A 17,924-nucleotide genomic window follows, 5' to 3' on the forward strand; every position below is an offset into this window, starting at 1 on the left:
ACATTAAATGCAGAGGTATAAGTACAGTGAATTAAAGATATATATGAATACTCCTAAGAAAACATCATTCTTATCATGAATATTACTAAGAAAACAGGATACCAGAGTAGAATGTAGATTTTTTTTTTGAATGTAGATTTTTTTAACGTAAAAGAATTCGCTGAGGTTTGCAACACTATATAGTAGGTGGTGATCAAAACCATCCTCAAGAAAAAGAAATGCAAAAAAACAAAATGGTTGTCTGAAGAGGCCTTACAAATAGCTGAGAATAGACAAGAAGCTAAAGACAGAGGAGAAAAGGAAAGACATAGCACCTGAATGCAGAGTTCCAGAGAATAATAAGGACAGATATGAGAGCCTTCCTAAGTGATCAATGCAAAGAAATAGGGAAAACAATAGAATGGAAAAGACTAGAGATCTCTTCAAGAAAATTACAGATACCAAGGGAACATTTCATGCAAATATGGGTACAATAAAGGACAGAAATGGTATGTACCAAACAGAAGCAGATAATATTAAGAAGAGCTAGGAAGAATACACAGAAGAACCAAATAATAATAATAATAATAATGACCCAGATAACCAAAATGGTGCAATCACTCAATATGCCAGCAAATTTGCAAAACTCAGCAGTGGCCGCAAGACTGGAAAAGGTCAGTTTTGATTCCAGTACCAAAGAAAGGCAGTTCCAAAGAATGTTCAAACTGTGCACGATTGCACTCATCTCACAAGCAAGCAAAGAAATGCTCGAAATTCTCAAAGCTACGATTCAACATTACGTGAACCGAGAACTTCCAGAGAGAACTTCCAGAAGTTCAAACTGAATTTAGAAAGAGCAGAGGAATCAGAGATCAAATTGCCAACATCCATTGGATCATAAAAAAAGCAAGAGAATTACAGAAAAACAACTACTTCTGCTTCGACTGTGCCAAAGCTTTTGACTGTGGATCACCACAAACTGTGGAAAATTCTTAAAGAGATGGTAATACTAGACCACCTAACCTGCCTCCTGAGAAACCCGTATGCAGGTCAAGAAGTAACAGCTGGAACCAGACATGGAACAAAGACATGTATAGTCAAGGCTATGGTTTTCCAGTAGTGATGCATATATGTGAGATTTGGACCATAAAAAAGGCTGAGCACTGAAGAATTGATGCTTTTGAACTGTGGTGTTGGAGAAGACTCTCGAGAGTCCCTTGGACTGCAAGGAGATCCAACCAGTCAGTCTTAAAGGAAATCAATCCTGAATATTCATTGGAAGGACTGATGCTGAAGCTGAAGCTCAATACTTTGGCCACCTCATGAGAAGAGCTGATTCATTAGAGAAGACCCTGATGCTGGGAAAAATTGGCGGGAGGAGAAGAGAATGACAGAGGAGGAGTTGGTTGAATGGCATCACTGACTCAATGGACATAAGTTTGAACAGGCTCCAGTAGATGGCGAAGGACTGGGAGACTTGGCATGCTGCAGTCCATGGGGTCACAATGAGTCAGACACGATGGAGTGTCAACAATTAAAAGAAAAGCAATAGCAAAAAAAAAAAAAAAAAACTGATTTTTTTTTTAATATACTAATGCTTTACTAAAAAAAAAAAATAAGAAATAGAATTGATACTATTACAAGGAAAACAAGTGTCAGGATTCTCTGTGAACTCTAGGAAAGTAAATAAAAATATAATATTCATAAAATTAAATTATGTATGTGTTGATTGGAAATCCACATTTATCTCATCAAGTGCATTGCTTATAAGATTTTGAACCTCTGATATCCTAACCTATCCCCCTATACATGCTTTCTTATATCAGAAATATGGCACTACAAATAGGAAAACATGAAGTGACATAAATCTTTGTTTAGTTTGCTTCTGAAAGGCTACTGAAAGAAAAAAAACTCTACACTGGTAAATGCTGATTTTCCTGTAAAATAAGATATTGAAGAGAATTTTTTATTTGTTTCACCAGCTTTAGAATTGTATGAAATGTATGAAATTACTTTTCCAAAGTTTACTACCTGTGCTGATCTCCTGATTATTATTTTTAGAACTATACTCTAAAAAAGTTATGTGTTTTCTGTCCAATTCCACTGGAAACTGAACTTGCTGGATGGCAGATTTACCGAAACACTGGGTACTCAAAATTCCTAGCCTCCAAAAATTTCTCTTCACATCACAATGCAAGATGGAAAACCCTGCTTTTGCTCATCAGGAGATCAGAAATATTCCCATGAATACCTTGATTTAATTATTCATTAAAAACACAATATTTTGGGAAGGCAATAAGATCCCAGAGTCACTAAATGACTAAGAATTTCGAAGAATACCAAACAAGTTACAAGCAGCTTTGTAACTCTGACTTAATTTTTTTCTTTTAATTCCTGAATCTTCAGGTTTTCTTGTCCCACTCTTATCTGTTGCCATTGCTCAGTTCCCAAGTCATGTCAGACTCTTTGTGGCCCCATGGACTGCAGCACGCCAGGCCTCCAAATATTAAATAATATGACACTGACATTTCAAAGATGCTCCTTAGTGTTTGTGAAAATATTTGAATGGTTATCGGCAGGAAAAGGGATGCAGTTCCATTCTGGTCATACATTATCAACAGAAAGTTGTACATGGAAAAGAACCAAATATCCTCATGTTTTGCTGTGATTTGACATAGAATAAAACTGCTATCTTGCAAATGTCACCAAAGCTATCCATCTATTGTTAAAATAAGCCACCACATGAAGTATGCTATTTACCTGTAATGAAACCTCTGATGTTCTCATGTGCTTTGCAACACAAATAGGGCAATTTATGCATTTTTCTCTCCCTCTGTGACTCTCCTTGAGGAATTGCCAAGCAATTTTTTGACTGTCCCTGAAGCATTAAAATATAACAGAATGCAAGTAATGAGGTGTAGTTATTAATAACCCGGAGCAGTTTGTATGTACCTGTAAATAAGTTACATATATTGGTTTCCTATTTTTTTTTTTTTTACCATTTATTAATGTTCTCTTTTTTCCTGCTTTGATAGCTAATTTCTGTACCCATTTGGCTAAGCTGTGGTGCCCAATTGTTTAGTTAAATATCAGTCTAGTGTCACTGTGAAAATTATTCTTTTTTAAATTTTTATTAACACTTAAATGAATAGACTTTCAGTACAGCCAATTGCTCCTCAAAATATAGGTGGGCTTCATCTAACCAGTTGAAGGTCTTCAAAAGCAAATACTGAGGTCCTTTAAAGGAAAAAGTGTCTGTCTCTAGACATTATGTAAGTAATTAAATAAACTGAAAGTAACAATGCATCAAGTAGATTTTATATATGTATACAACTATATATAAAGGACAGGGAGCTATATTTAATATACTGTAATAAACTGTGAACTGAACTGAACTGAATAAACCATAAAGGATATATATATATATACATATATATATATATATATAGTCTTTATCTGCTATTTCCAAATTGATCCCTCCCCCCACTTTCCACTTTAACCATAAGTTTTTTTTTCCATGCCTCTAGTTTATTTCTGTTCTGTTGCTAAGTTAGTTTGTAGCATTGTTTTTAGATTGCACATGTAAGTGATATCATGCGGTATTTGTCTTTCTCTTTCTGACTTCACTTAGTATGATACGCTCTAAATTTATCAATATTGATACAAATGGCATTATTTCCTTCTATTTTTATGACTGAACAGTATTTCATCATGTGCATACACCACATCTTTGTCCATCCCTCAGTGGACAGGTGTCTTCCATGTCTTGGCTTTTGTTAGTAGTGCTTCTATGAACCTTGAGGTTCATGTATCTTTTTGAATTGCTCTTCTCCATATATGTGCTCAGAAGTGGGATTGCTGGATCACATGACAACTCTATTTTGTACTGTTTTCCATAGTGGTGATGGTGGTTCAGTTGCTAAGTCGTGCCCATCGAGGCAACACCAAATTATATTTCCACCAACAGTGTAGGAGAATTCCCTCTTCTTCACACCGTCTCTAGCATATACTCTTTGTCGACTTTTAAAATGATAGTCATTCCGAACAGTGGGAAGTGATAACTTACTGTAGTTTTGATTTGCATTTCTCTAATAATTATCAAAGTTGTGCATTTTTTATATGCCTACTGGCCATTTGTATGTCTTTTTGGATAAATGTCTATTTAGACCTTTTGCTCATTTTTTGACCGGGAGCAGTCTTCCCCTAAATATACACATATTCCATTCACTCAACTTCTCAAGTGTTTATTTAACCAATATTCTTACAGAGTCAAAATTTAAGTTCCATCCTGGCTACTTCCTCTTTTTCATTTTCATATTGCTCAACAACACCAACCATACTATAGAGCTCACTTTTCATTCTTCAAATTTTCTGTATTTTCTCTAAGCCTCATGAAGAAAGAGTCTTGGTTGTTAAAACAGCAATGCGTGTTTATTTTCCTGAATGAATCGTTTATGTAATATTTATTAGCCATTCTTTTTGTACCTTTTACTCTGCTAGTACTACAGAAAAACTGTGAATGTACTATACATTATCTGGTTTATAAAAATAAGTGCTTTAAGAAAGAGACACGTTAATAGGTCACACATGAGAACACGTGGGAATGGCAGTTAGATGAGGGCCTGAAACTAGGTATGGGTGAATATCTGAGCAGGGATTAGTCGTCTGTTAATGATATATTTTGTTTCAAAGTAATGAAGAGTTTTCTTTATTTCTGTGCTTCTCATACATCAATTCTTTTTCATCCAATAGAGGCAAATTTACAAGGCTTAAACACACCAATAATAATATACATTCACTAATACATCACCCATTGTTAGCATATCCTAGAGTGAATTTTAAATAGTATATTTGCACATATTTCCCAGTTTCTAGAGAGGGCATTTTTCACCTCTTTGTTCCTCAAACTGTAGATCATCGGATTCAGCATGGGTATTACTAAAGTATAAAATAAAGATGCCATTTTATCAGTATCAAAGGAATCACTGGATTTGGGCTGCACGTACATAAAGAAGAGAGTGCCATAGAATATGATTATCACTGTCAAATGAGATCCACAGGTGGAGAAAGCCTTGTGTCTGCTTTCTCCTGAATTCATCCTGAAGATGGTGACAAGGATCAAGATATAGGACACGAGAACCATCAGAAGAGATGAAACCAAATTAAAAATTGAAAAGATCAGAATAATCCATCTAATCTCATGTGTGTCTGAACAAAGCAAAGATATCAAGAGCAGACTATCACAATAGAAATGCTTAATGACATTATGACCACAAAACGATGAAATAAAAATTTTTCTGACGGTCAGCAGAGACAAAAAGAGGCCGTACAGCTAGGGAATGGCCGCTGGTCCGTGACGTAACCTTTGTGACACGATCCTGTGTAGAGCAGAGGGTTACAGACGGCCACGCGGCGGCCACAGGCCATCGCAGACGGCGTGAAAACTGCACTGTGATAAACGCGCTGAACAAAGTGAGCCGGGTGGCGCACCGGTGGTAGAGATTGTACGCCGGTCTGCGGCAGCATTCACCAGCGTTCTGGGCCCTACAGGGGCTGACTAACCAAGGCCAGTGAGGGCCGGGCGTCTGAGCAAAAAGCACATGGGTGTTTGCAGCCTGCAGTCTGTGCCGTGAGGATAGCCCAGCCCAGGTTACCCCCACTGAGCCCAAGTGAACAGTGAGGAAGAGTCCAAACAAAGGCCTAGCCTGGAGCTCAGGGGGACCCGTGACTCCTGCGAGGATGAACTCAGTCAGCAGCTCAGGCTGTGTTTGTCCAGCCAGGCCATTCGGGAAACACAAACTGGGAATAAACATAAAAATAACTATAACCTTCATGAGCTATGATGGGACTGTCATTGTAACAAGTGGCTAAAATCTTAAATCTTATGCTTATGGTTTGCTAATTTAATTGGCAGCTCAGTTCTCTCTCTCCCAAATCACTTAGTTCCTGACAGGTGTCTTAGATATGACACATAAACAGTAAAAAACTAAAATAAAATAAACAAAAATAAACAAATTGACTTCAATCTAAATGAAAATTAACAAAGTTTTGTCTGTCAAAGGACAGTCTCAAAGATTTAAAAATGTGACCCTCACAATGGAAAGAGTTGGGAATCATATGCCTGATGTGTCTAATGTATTGAATAATGTTTTGTATAAACACTTTTACAATTCAACAACAGAAAAACACCCAAATTAAAAACAGACAAAGGATGTGAACAGAAATTTCTCACAGGAGATATACAAATGACCAGTAATCACCTGAAAATATGTACAAAATACAGTGGACAAGGGTGAACATTGGACCTTCACTGTAAAACCACACTAAGTACAGAGGTTAGAGAAGCTAAATCATCCCCATCCTCCCCCCACCCCCCCTCTGCCGGGGCCACCAATTACACCTTTCAACAATAAATGCAAGACAGTAAGTGCAATCTACAAAGAGAGATAAAATATATATATTTAAATGCATACATTTAAACGTCAAAGCAATTTTTTGAGAGACAATAAAGTGAGTCTTGGTAAGAGCAACTAAATAAATAAAGAATGGAAAATAATCTAAATTTTAAGCAAAAGATACATCCCCACTTCATAATTTTGAAGGGACAGTCCTGTGCATAAATTTGTATTTGTACAGGTTTTCTTTTTCTTTCCAGTCTGCAACAGATGTCCAGTCAGTCGTTTAAGGGATGATTTGACAGCCTCAAAGATTTGTAGGTGGGAGGGAGTGAGAGTCCTCCATAATCAGATATCACGGGGTGGTGAGGCCACAGTGTCGTGAAACGGACGCTTTAATATTTCATTCTGACCTCCCCTCTAGCGAAAAATAAAAAATGATGACTTTCAAATGGCATTGGTCCTTGCAATGATATGGAGACCTCTGGGAAACTCATGTTATATCAGAAGCAGATAAATTACAAGGACTATAAACACATGGATATAATGCCTTTAATTCAGACATAATTGGAAAACACTGTGGGAATCTGCCATTATCTGGTGTTAAAATTTTGAAGTAAATTCAATTTATATCAAATCTGCCGTCAATCTTTTCCAGCACCCGGGACTTTTCCATTGAGTCATGTATGCATCAGATGACTGAAATACTGGAGCTTCAGCTTCAGCATCAGTCCTTACAATGAGTATTCAGTTGATTTCCCTTAAGATTGAGTGGTTTGATCTCCTTGCTGTCCAAGGGACTCTCAGGAGTCTTCTCCAGCACCACAGTTCTAAGGCATCAATTCTTTGGTGTTCTGTCTTCTTTATGGTCCAGCTCTTGCAACCATACATGACCAGTGGGAAGACCATAGCCTTGACCATATGGAACTTTGTTGGCAGAGTTAAGTCTCTGCTTCTCAACACACTGTCTAGGTTTCTCATAGCTTTCCTGCCAAGAAGCAATCATCTTCTGATTTCATGGCTTCAGTCACCACCCACAGTGATCTTAGAGCCCAAGAAGAGGAAATCTTTCACTACGTCCACCTTTTCCCCCTCTATTTGCTATGTACAATATTATGGACCTCTGCCCATAGTTCTTCAGGCACATTGTTTACTAGATCTAATGCCTTGAATCTATTCATTATCTCCACTGCATATTCACAGAGGATTTAAGTCCTACCTTAAAAATGAACATTCAGAAAACTAAGATAATGGCATCCTGTCCCATCACTTCATGGCAAATAGATAAGGAAACAATGGAAACAGTGAGAGACTTAATTTTGGTGGGCTCCAAAATCACTGCAGATGGTGACTGTGGCCATGAAATTAAAAGATGTTTGCTCCTTGGAAGAAAAGTTGTGGCCAACCTAGGCAGCATATTAAAAAGCAGAGACATCACTTTGCCAACAAAGGTCCATCTAGTCAAAGCTATGGTTTTTCCAGTAGTCATGTATGGATATGAGTTGGTCTATAAAGAATCCTGAGCACCAAAGAATTGATGCTTTTGAACTGTAGTGTTGGAGAAGACTCTTGAGAGTCCCTTGGACTGCAAGGAGATCGAACCAGTCCATCCTAAAGGAAATCAGTCCTGAATATTCATTGGAAGGACTGATGCTGAAGCTGAAACTCCAATACTTTGGCCACCTGATGCAAATAACTGACTCATTTGAAAAGATTCTGACGCTGGAAAGATTGAAGGCAGGAGGAGAAGGGAATGGCAGAGGATGAGATGGTTGGACGGCATCACCGACTCAATGGACATGAGCTTGAGCAAACTCCAGGAATTGATGATGGTGTGCTGCAGTCCATGGGGTCGCAAAGAGTCGGACATGACTTAAGGACTGAACTGAACTGATACCTGGCTGGCCTAGTGGTTTTCCCCAGTTTCTTTAGTTTAAGCCTGTATTTTGCTATGAGAAGCTGATGAGCTGAGTCACGGTTGGTTCCAGGTCTTGTTTTTGCTAACTGTAAACAGCTTCTCCATCTTTGGCTACAAAGAATGTAATCGATTCTAACACCAGAAAAAAAAAAAAAATGCTCTATTCAAAAGAACCTGGAGTAACAGCAATTTTGGCTTCACAATTCCATTTTGTGAATAAATCACAAATTAGTTAAACTTCATTGCATTGTTAAATATAAGGATTGCTTATAAGGAGGTTTATAATTAGTGACTCATTGGAAAAGACCATGATGTTGGGAAAGATTGAAGGCAGGAGAAGGGGATGACAGAGGATGAGATGATTGGATGGCATCGCCGACTCAGTGGATATGAGCTTGGGTAAACTCCGGGAGTTGGTAATGGACAGGGAGACCTGGCATGCTGCAGTCCATGGGGTCGCAGAGAGTCGGACACAATTGAGCATCTGAAGTGAACTGAACTGAACTGAATTAGTGATACTGTGAACATTCTATTTCATTCATATTTCAATAAAAATAAAACTTTTTTTTCCATATGTCTGAGTCTTTATAAAATAATGAAAATTGGATTTTTGCCCTATATTTGTTAAAGGTAATCATTTATAGTTTATAAAAATGATGTACTAATGTCATGCAAAAGTTTTTTGATAATGCTGATTAAAAAGTTACTCTCATACTCCTTGTGTCCCTACTATTGTTCAATCTAGAATGGCTTAATGTTGAATGCATTTCTATTTGGGTACATTCCTTATACTGAAATTGCTGAGTCATAGGAGAGTCATATTCAGTATTATTAAATACTGCAAAATGAATTTCCAAAGTGGTTATAATCAATATGAATTCTCACTAGCAAGTAGTTATGATTGCTCAGTATCTTAGTCAAGACTCAATATTTTCCATTATTTTCTTTCTAGTCATTCTGGATGATGCATACAGGTAACATTAATTTTAGTTTATTTTAATACTGAATGAAATTGGAAACATTTTCATGTGTTGAAATGTTACTTAGGTTTTTTTTTTCCAAAAAGTGCTTTTTCATGTCCTTTGTTAACTTTGTATTGTAATTCATGTCAATTATTTATTGATTTGTAGGAGTTATTTTTGTATTCTACATTGAATCCTCTCTCAGATGCACTCAATGTAAATAACACATGTGTGATTATGTATGTATGAGGTAAATATTCGTTCACACTATGAGAGTTTCTTGTTCATACCGTCAATTTTGATGTACAGAATTTCTTTAAATAGTCCAGTTAATCTTTTTAAATCTTATGGAGTTGCTTCTTTGTGTGTTCTGCTTAACAATCTGTACCTATTTCAATATCGCAAAGATTTCCTACTATGCTTTCCTCTAAAGTGTTTATTGTTTGCATTTTCACATTTGGATTTTTAATCAAGGTAGAATTGATTCTGCATAGCATATGTGCCAGAGAAGGAAATGGCAACCCACTCCAGTACTCTTGCAGGAAAATCCCATGGAGGGAGGAGCCTGGTGGGTTGCCGTCTATGGGGTCGCACAGAGTCGGACACGACTGAAGTGACTTAGCAGCAGCAGCAGCATATGTGTAGGTATCTGAGTTCTATTTTTTCCCTAAAATAAATATGCAAATGACTTAATAGCATTTATTGAAAAGATATTTCTTTCTCCTTTAGAAAGCAGTGATTTCCCTAAGTCAGATAAGTGTAGATGACTGGATCTGTTTCATTCATCAGTCTTATTTCATTGATCAGTCTGTGCTCAGCAAAATGTTTTCTAAATTTCTAAAGCTTTATAACAGGCCTCAGTGTCTGATAATGTACCTTCTGCTACTTTACTGTCTTTAAGATTATCTTTGCTATTTTTGGTGTTTTCACTTTCTGAATAAATTTTAATATACAAAGTGTCAGTATCTTATAAGTACAGATCAGTATCTTTTATGTTTGTATCTACTGGTATAATTTTTGGAGAGTCCGTCACTTAATGTTATATCCATTCATGTTTCATTTAATGTTATTTATACCCATTTATTTTTCTCCTCATTTGTTCCTTTCCCTTCCCCTCCCTTCCCTTCCCTTTCCCATTCTTCTTGAATTGCTGTGTATAATATATTGCATTAACAGCATAGAAAGTGCCCTTATATAATGACCCATAACATCAGATTGTTTTTATTTAACACCTATAATGAACATATTTGCTCAAAACATGCTATAGCTTACCTTCCAGTACCCACTGTTACTTAGGAAAGGAACTGCTGCATCAGAGAGAATACACATTCTAAAATTTAGTGTTTGCTTATTTTCCCAGTCTTTATAGCAACATACACTTACTCAGGCAACTAAAAGGGGTTTAGTTTCTTCACATTCTCATCAAAATCTCTAACTGTTCAAAGAAAATTGAGTTTTGGCCATCTTGCCGGATATGTAGTGATATGGCTGTATAGACTTGACTTCCGTTTAGCTAATGATCAGTGATGTTTCTGAACACATTTATATGTTTTTTGATATTTTGATGTACTCTTTTGTGAAGCAGTTCTTCGGATATCTTGCTCTCTTTTCCCCAATAGTCTGTCTAGCTCGTACTGATTTTAGGAATTAGGATATCTGTTCTATTTTTACTTTTTTTTTTTTACAAATTACTGATACCAGTACTTTGTAGGATGTACTTGTTTCAAATGTTCTCTCAAGATTTCCTTTTCACTCTCCTATGCTGTATTTTCATAATTTTGTACAGAGTGTTATTTTTCTATCATTTAGAGTTATTACTTTTTGTCGCTTGCTTAAGTAGTCTTTGTTTATCACAAATCATGAATGTATCTGTTTATTTTTTGTCAAGAAACTTTGTGATTATAACATTTCTATTATTTTTTTACTAAGCAAGTAAATGACTTAAATGTCCATGGTTTACATAGGAAGCCTAATTGTACTAAGTTAATTTACTAAAAATATCTTCTTTCCTCATTACATTTCAGTTGAGTTTTTGCTTAAAATCAGGTGAAATTGTACATGTGAGTTCATTTTTGGACTCTATTTTCATTTAGTTTATTGGTCTTTCTATTCAAAGTTTCATTGATGGCATACTCTTTAAAAATAATCTGGCTTTTAAAAAGGCATTGAATACAAGCAACTCCTGCAGCTCAATTCCAGAAAAATAAATGACCCAAGCAAAAAATGGTCCAAAGAACTAAACAGACATTTCTCCAAAGAAGACATACAGGTGGCTAACAAACACATGAAAAGATGCTCAACAGCACTCATTATCAGAGAAATGCAAATCAAAACCACAATGAGGTACCATTACAAGCCAGTCAGAATGGCTGCTATCCAAAAGGCTACAAGCAATAAATGCTGGAGAGTGTGTAGAGAAAAGGAAATCCTCTTACACTGTTGGTGGGAATGCAAACTAGTACAGCCGCTATGGAGAATAGCATGGAGATTCCTTAAAAAACTGGAAATAGAACTGCCATATGACCCAACAATCCCACTCCTGGGTATACACACCAAGGAAACCAGATCTGAAAGAGACACATGCACCCCAATGTTCATTGCAGCACTGTTTATAATTGCCAGGACATGGAAGCAACCTAGGTGCCCATCAGCAGACACGGATAAGGAAGCTGTGGTACATATATACCATGGAATATTACTCAGCCATTAAAAAGAATTCGTTTGAATCAGTTCTAATGAGATGGATGAAACTGGAGCCCATTATACAGAGTGAAGTAAGCCAGAAAGATAAACACCAATACAGTATGCTATCACATATATATGGAATTTAAAAAGATGGTAACAATAACCCTATATGCAAAATAGAAAAAGAGACACAGATGTACAGAAGAGACTTTTGGACTCTATGGGAGAAGGCGAGGGTGGGATGTTCTGAGAGAATAGCATTGAAACAAGTATACTATCAAGGGTGAAACAGATCACCAGCCCAGGTTGGATGCATGAGACAAGTGCTCAGGGCTGGTGCACTGGGAAGACCCAGAGGGATGGGATGGCGAGGGAGGCGGGAGGGGGGATCGGGATGGGGAACACATGTAAATCCATGGCTGATTCATGTCAACGTATGGCAAAAACCACTACAATGTTGTAATTAGCCTCCAAGTAATAAAAATAAATGGAAAAAAATTAAAAAATAAATAAAATAAAATGCCACTTAAAAAAAAAATAAGAAAGGCATTGATATCTGTTATTGGCACTCCTCTGGATTCTTTCTTCACATAACATACTCTCCTGACTACTCCAGATCTTGTGCATTTCTGTATAAATTCTGATGCCAACTTAAGTCTTAAAAATGGAATTTTGATTGCTCTTGCTTTAAATATATAGGAAAATTTAGGGAGAACTGATTTCATCATATTCAGTTCTTTCAGCCATTGAACATGGCACATTGCTGCTTTTATGTTTACTTTAATATTTCAGTAATGTATTTGTAGTTCCTAGCAATGAACTCACTCAAATCATTCATTAGTTTTCCCTGAGTATTTTACAGACTTTTTCTGGTGTAATGAATTGTTGAAAATTTTGCTTTAGCTTGTTTTATGCTAGCATATAGCAAAATGACTATTTTTGTATGCTGACATTATAGCCATCAACCTGGTAAAATTCACTTCTTATTTCTAATATTGTAGCTTGAATTTTATTTTTGGATTTTTTATTAACACATATCCACTTGAGAATAACTTCCCTTTTGTTTTTGTTTCCCCAAGCTTAAAAATGTTTTTTTCATAATTTGACAGAAATTTGAGATGGCAGCAACCATAAAGGGGATATGGCTAATGTTTTATTAAGGCAAATATTTTTGATGTATTGCTCATTGTTGTACTCGCCAGCAAAAGAACACTAACTGCCATCTTCTACTTGTCAGGATGCCAGTGTAATGGGCACTAGTATTTAAATGTTGTATAATCAGGTTCAGTTCAGTTCAGTCGCTCAGTCGTGTCCGACTCTTTGCGACCCCATGAGTTGCAGCACGCCAGGTTTCCCTGGCCATCACCAACTCCCAGAGTTTACTCAAACTCATGCCCATCGAGTTGGTGATACCATCCAGCCATCTCATCCTCTATAGTCCCCTTCTCCCCATGCCGTCAATCTTTCCCAGAATCACGGTCTTTTCCAATGAATCAACTCTTTGCATGAGGTGGCCAAAGTATTGGAGCTTCAGCTTCAGCATCAGTCCTTCCAGTGAACACCCAGGACTGATCTCCTTCAGGATGGACTAGTTGGATCTCCTTGCAGTCCAAGGGACTCTCAAGAGTCTTCTCCAACACCACAGTTCTAAAGCATCAATTTTTTGGCGCTCAGCTTTCTTCACTGTCCAACTCTCACAACCATAAATAACCACTGGAAAAACCATAGCCTTGACCAGATGGACCTTGGTTGGCAAAGTAATGTGTCTGCTTTTTAATATGCTATCCAGGTTGGTCATAACTTTCCTTCCAAGAGTAAGTGTCTTTTAATTTCATGGCTGCAATCACCATCTGCAATGATTTTGGAGCCCAAAAAAATAAAGTCTGACACTGTTTCCACTGTCTCCACATCTATTTCCCATGAGGTGATGGGACCAGATTCCATGATCTTAGTTTTCTGAATGTTGAGCTTTAAGCCAACTTTTTCACTCTCCTCTTTCACTTTCATCAAGAGGCTTTTTAGTTCCTCTTCACTCTGCCATAAGGGTGGTGTCATCTGCATATCTGATGTTATTGATATTTCTCCCAGCAATCTTGATTCCAGCTTGTGCTTCTTCCAGCCTAGCGTTTCTCATGATGTACTCTGCATATAAGTTAAATAAGTAGGGTGACAATATACAGCCTTGACATAGTCCTTTTCCTATTTGGAACCAGTCTGTTGGTCCATGTCCAGTTCTAACTCTTGCTTCCTGACCTGCATACTGGTTTCTCAAGAGGCAGGTCAAGTGGTCTGGTATTCACATCTCTTTCAGAATTTTCCACAGTTTATTGTGATCCACAGAGTCTAAGCCTTTAGTGTAGTCAATACAACAGAAATGGATGTTTTTCTGGAACTCTCTTGCTTCTTCGATGATCCAGAGGATATTGGCAATTTGATCTCTGGTTTCTCTGTCTTTTCTAAAACCAGCTTGAACATCTGGAAGTTCTCGGTTCACGTATTGCGAATACATACACACAAATACATTTTATTAAAAGACACAAGAATGTCTTTAAAAAATATCTAATGATAGATATAGTTTAAAAAAAAAAAAAGGTTTCCCTTCAATTGAAACATAAACACTTGGCAAAGTGAGAACAGTGATCTGGACTTGAGTCTCTTGCACTGAAACTTGAGGTTAAGCCAAAGTTGACACCAGAAGAATGATCACAACTTGAACATCTACCGTTGACACAAGAAAAACCATTTTTAGTTTGCATGGTTTTCATACATTACTCCTTTTGAGTAATTTGTCACACAAAATAAACAGTTGTCTATAATCTAATTTATCATGCATGCCTTGTATATTTACTTTTATATGGGGATTTTACAGAGATTTTTCCACACCCTGCGCAGAGCACCTTTTACTTCCTTGTTCCTCAAGCTGTAGATCATAGGGTTCAGCATGGGTATGACCAAAGTGAAAAATACAGAGGCCATTTTGTCAGTATCAAAAGAGTGGCTGGCCTTGGGCTGCATGTACATAAAGGCTAGCGTGACGTACAGTACAACTACCACTGCCAGGTGAGAGCCGCAGGTGGAGAAAGCCTTCTGCCTGCCCTGTGCAGTGTTCATTTTTAGGATGGCCTTAAGGATCAGTATGTAAGACACAAGGACTATCAGGAGAGATGAAACCAAATTAAACGCGGAACAGACCAGTATGAACAGCTCGATTTCCCATGTGCCTGAGCACAGCAAAGTTAGCAAGGGGAGACTGTCACAGTAGAAATGACTGATGATGTTATGGCCACAGAAAGATGAAAGAAATATCTTGATGGTAGTTATCAGAGAAACGGAGGCGCTGTAAACATAGGGGACGGCGACCAGCACCCAGCATACTCTCGGTGACATCACTACTGTGTAGAGCAGAGGGTTGCAGATGGCCACGTAACGGTCATAGGCCATTGCCGACAGGATGAAGAGTTCACTGATGATGAACAAGATGAAGAAAGTCAGCTGCGTAGCACACCAATGGTAAGAGATTGTGTTTTGATCAGCTACGAAATTTACCAGCATTTTGGGTCCCACAGATGTGGAATAGCCCAGATCGATGAAAGCCAGGTTTCTGAGAAAGAAGTACATGGGTGTCTGTAGGTTGGAGTCCACCTTGGTGAGAACGATCATGCCCAAGTTTCCCACCACCGACACTGCATAGATGGTGAGGAACAGCACAAAGAAGGGAGCCTGCAGCTCCGGCCGGTCTGTGATTCCTGTGAGGATGAATTCAGCAGGCATCGTTTGATTGTGTTTGTCCATCCAGGCCATCAACAATAGTAACTGTGGGAAGAACCATAAGAATAGACAGTGGGGTTCAGAAGATACCATCTGATAAAAGTTTAGTACGCAAAGCCATTATGTGTAAGACGAATCTAATTATTTTTGATGGAATAATATCAAACAAGACTCAGCTCCATCACTGAACCTGGAACCAAATTTAGAAACCATTATGAGGTAAGATGGACTTCCTGGTGGCTCAACAATACAGAATCTGCCTGCAATGCAGGAGAGGCGGTTTGGTCCTGGAAGATCCCCTGGAGAAGGAAATGGCAATCCACTCCACTCTCCTTGCCTGGGAAATCCCATGGACAGAGGAGCCTCGCAGACTAGAGTCTATGTAGTTGCAAAGAGTCAGACACAACTAAACCACCAGCACCAGCATCATAACCTAAGATATATAGTAGTCATTTAATTGTTTGTCTCATGTACTGGTTCTCATTACAAAATACACACAGTTCCTTTATGGCTCTGTTACCAAAATGTCATCATAAACATTTGGGCAGAGAGGGAAACCTGATTTTTTTTTTCAAAAATATTTTTCAGTTGAAATACATAAAATTGTTAAAAATGTATCAAATTTTAGAAAGAATCATAATACAATGTAACAGTCCTTTCTTTCCTTTGGAACTTCAGTTCCAGTCTCTGAAGAAAACTATTAGTAACTTATTTGATAGACTTTGACTTACTTCTCTTCAGTGTAACTCCACATATTCAAAGGTTATTTTCATTCCAATATCCATTTTGTAAGAAATTGTACTAAATTGATTATCTCCATAGAAAATGGTGAAATTGAATCTTCAGCTCATCCATATAAAAATCAGTCATAGACTGATCAAGAACTTTGTATTAAAAGAAAAATTTAGACTCACAGTGCTGAAACTGAAGCTCCAATATTTTGGCCACCTGATGCGAAGAGCCGACTCATCAGGAAAGACCCTGATGCTGGGAAGGATTGAAGGCCAAAGAGAAGGGGCAGCAACAGACGAGATGGTGAGATGGCGTCACCTACTCAACGTACGCGGATCTGAGCAAACCATGGGAGGCGGTGAAGGACAGAGGTGCCTGGCTGCAGCCCTTGGGGTTGCGGAAAGTAGAGCATGACTTAGGGGCTGAGCGGCAGCAAGTTAAACGCTAGAACTTCCGGCTGTCACTAAGCAAATATAAACATCAAGAAAACCAGAACATAAATTTTCTTAATTTGGAAGATGAAATCTGCCTCATACAATTCATTCTTTCTAAAAATCTATTCACAATATTAACAAACTATTTACAAAAAAGGTGAAAAGCAAACATTCATTAGCAGCAACCAGACAAGAAAGAGGGGGAAATCTAGGGCTTTTAGCTACAACAGTTTTACTCAAGGAAAAGAATTTTTCCACAGAAGCTTGTGTATTGTGGCAAACCTTTTCATCCAAATTATGTTGTATTTTACAAATCCTTGGAGTTCTGAAACTCAACTGAGTTGATTTTTTTTTTTTTTTTCATTTAAAAATTATCTTTATTAAAGCAGTTTGAGATAAAGTCCTATGGTATTGAAAACAAGACAAGCTTTCAATTCATGGGCATATTTATGACTTGGAGGAGTTTGACTACCTAACTATGAATTTGCCATTCAACCTTATGTGTCTGGGTCTTCATGTGATGAATTAAAGAGCAGGATGGTTTATTTGTGGTTAGAGGCTCCTCAGGTGTAATCAGAGGAATATTCACTTCTCTATGTAACAACAAGCTCTCACCTCATTATTATTATTATATACTTTCATCTGATTCTCCCCACATCACCCCCACCCAAGAATCAAAGCACCAACTGGAAAAAGAAACAGGAAATCTGAGCAATAAGACTGACCTTTCTCTGAGAGAAGCACAAACTTCAGAGTTTCACCAGGACTTGGGGAATGAATGGATGTAAAACCCATTAATTATTATCTTATGCAAACTCAAACACCCAGTCTTAGCTATGTATTCTAAAACTTTGCAAACAGTCTCAACTGAGATACTTGGGTTGGTCAGATTGAGAATATTCTCTTTCAAAGGGCAGACAGAAAAAACTAAGGAGGATAAAAAAGAAGAATCTTGAATGGGTCTTACAGTAGGTCAGGGTCAGCAGTCTTTAGGTGAGTTAACATCAGCAGAAATATTTATACCATTATTTTAAAAGTATGAAAGGACAAC

The 17,924-nt window shown here is 37.5% G+C and overlaps 1 protein-coding gene and 1 pseudogene across 1 annotated transcript; both read right to left on the reverse strand.

The window, feature by feature from the left end:
• Window positions 1–4,795: 4,795 nt before the first annotated feature.
• LOC133068498 (olfactory receptor 8K3-like) lies at window positions 4,796–5,813 on the reverse strand (annotated as a pseudogene).
• An 8,976-nt stretch (window positions 5,814–14,789) lies between these two features.
• Window positions 14,790–15,731, reverse strand: LOC133056151 (olfactory receptor 8K3-like). Its single transcript, XM_061141259.1, has one exon. It carries the CDS (start codon window positions 15,729–15,731, stop codon window positions 14,790–14,792), a length of 942 nt encoding a protein of 313 aa, XP_060997242.1.
• Window positions 15,732–17,924: the final 2,193 nt, after the last annotated feature.

The sequence above is a fragment of the Dama dama genome, chromosome 1 (genome assembly GCF_033118175.1).
Source record: "Dama dama isolate Ldn47 chromosome 1, ASM3311817v1, whole genome shotgun sequence".
NCBI lineage: Eukaryota > Metazoa > Chordata > Mammalia > Artiodactyla > Cervidae > Dama > Dama dama.

What these genes read in the sequence shown, in the direction of transcription:
- LOC133056151 (XM_061141259.1), bottom strand. Translation starts at nt 15,731, where the DNA reads ATGGACAAACACAATCAAACGATGCCTGCTGAATTCATCCTCACAGGA.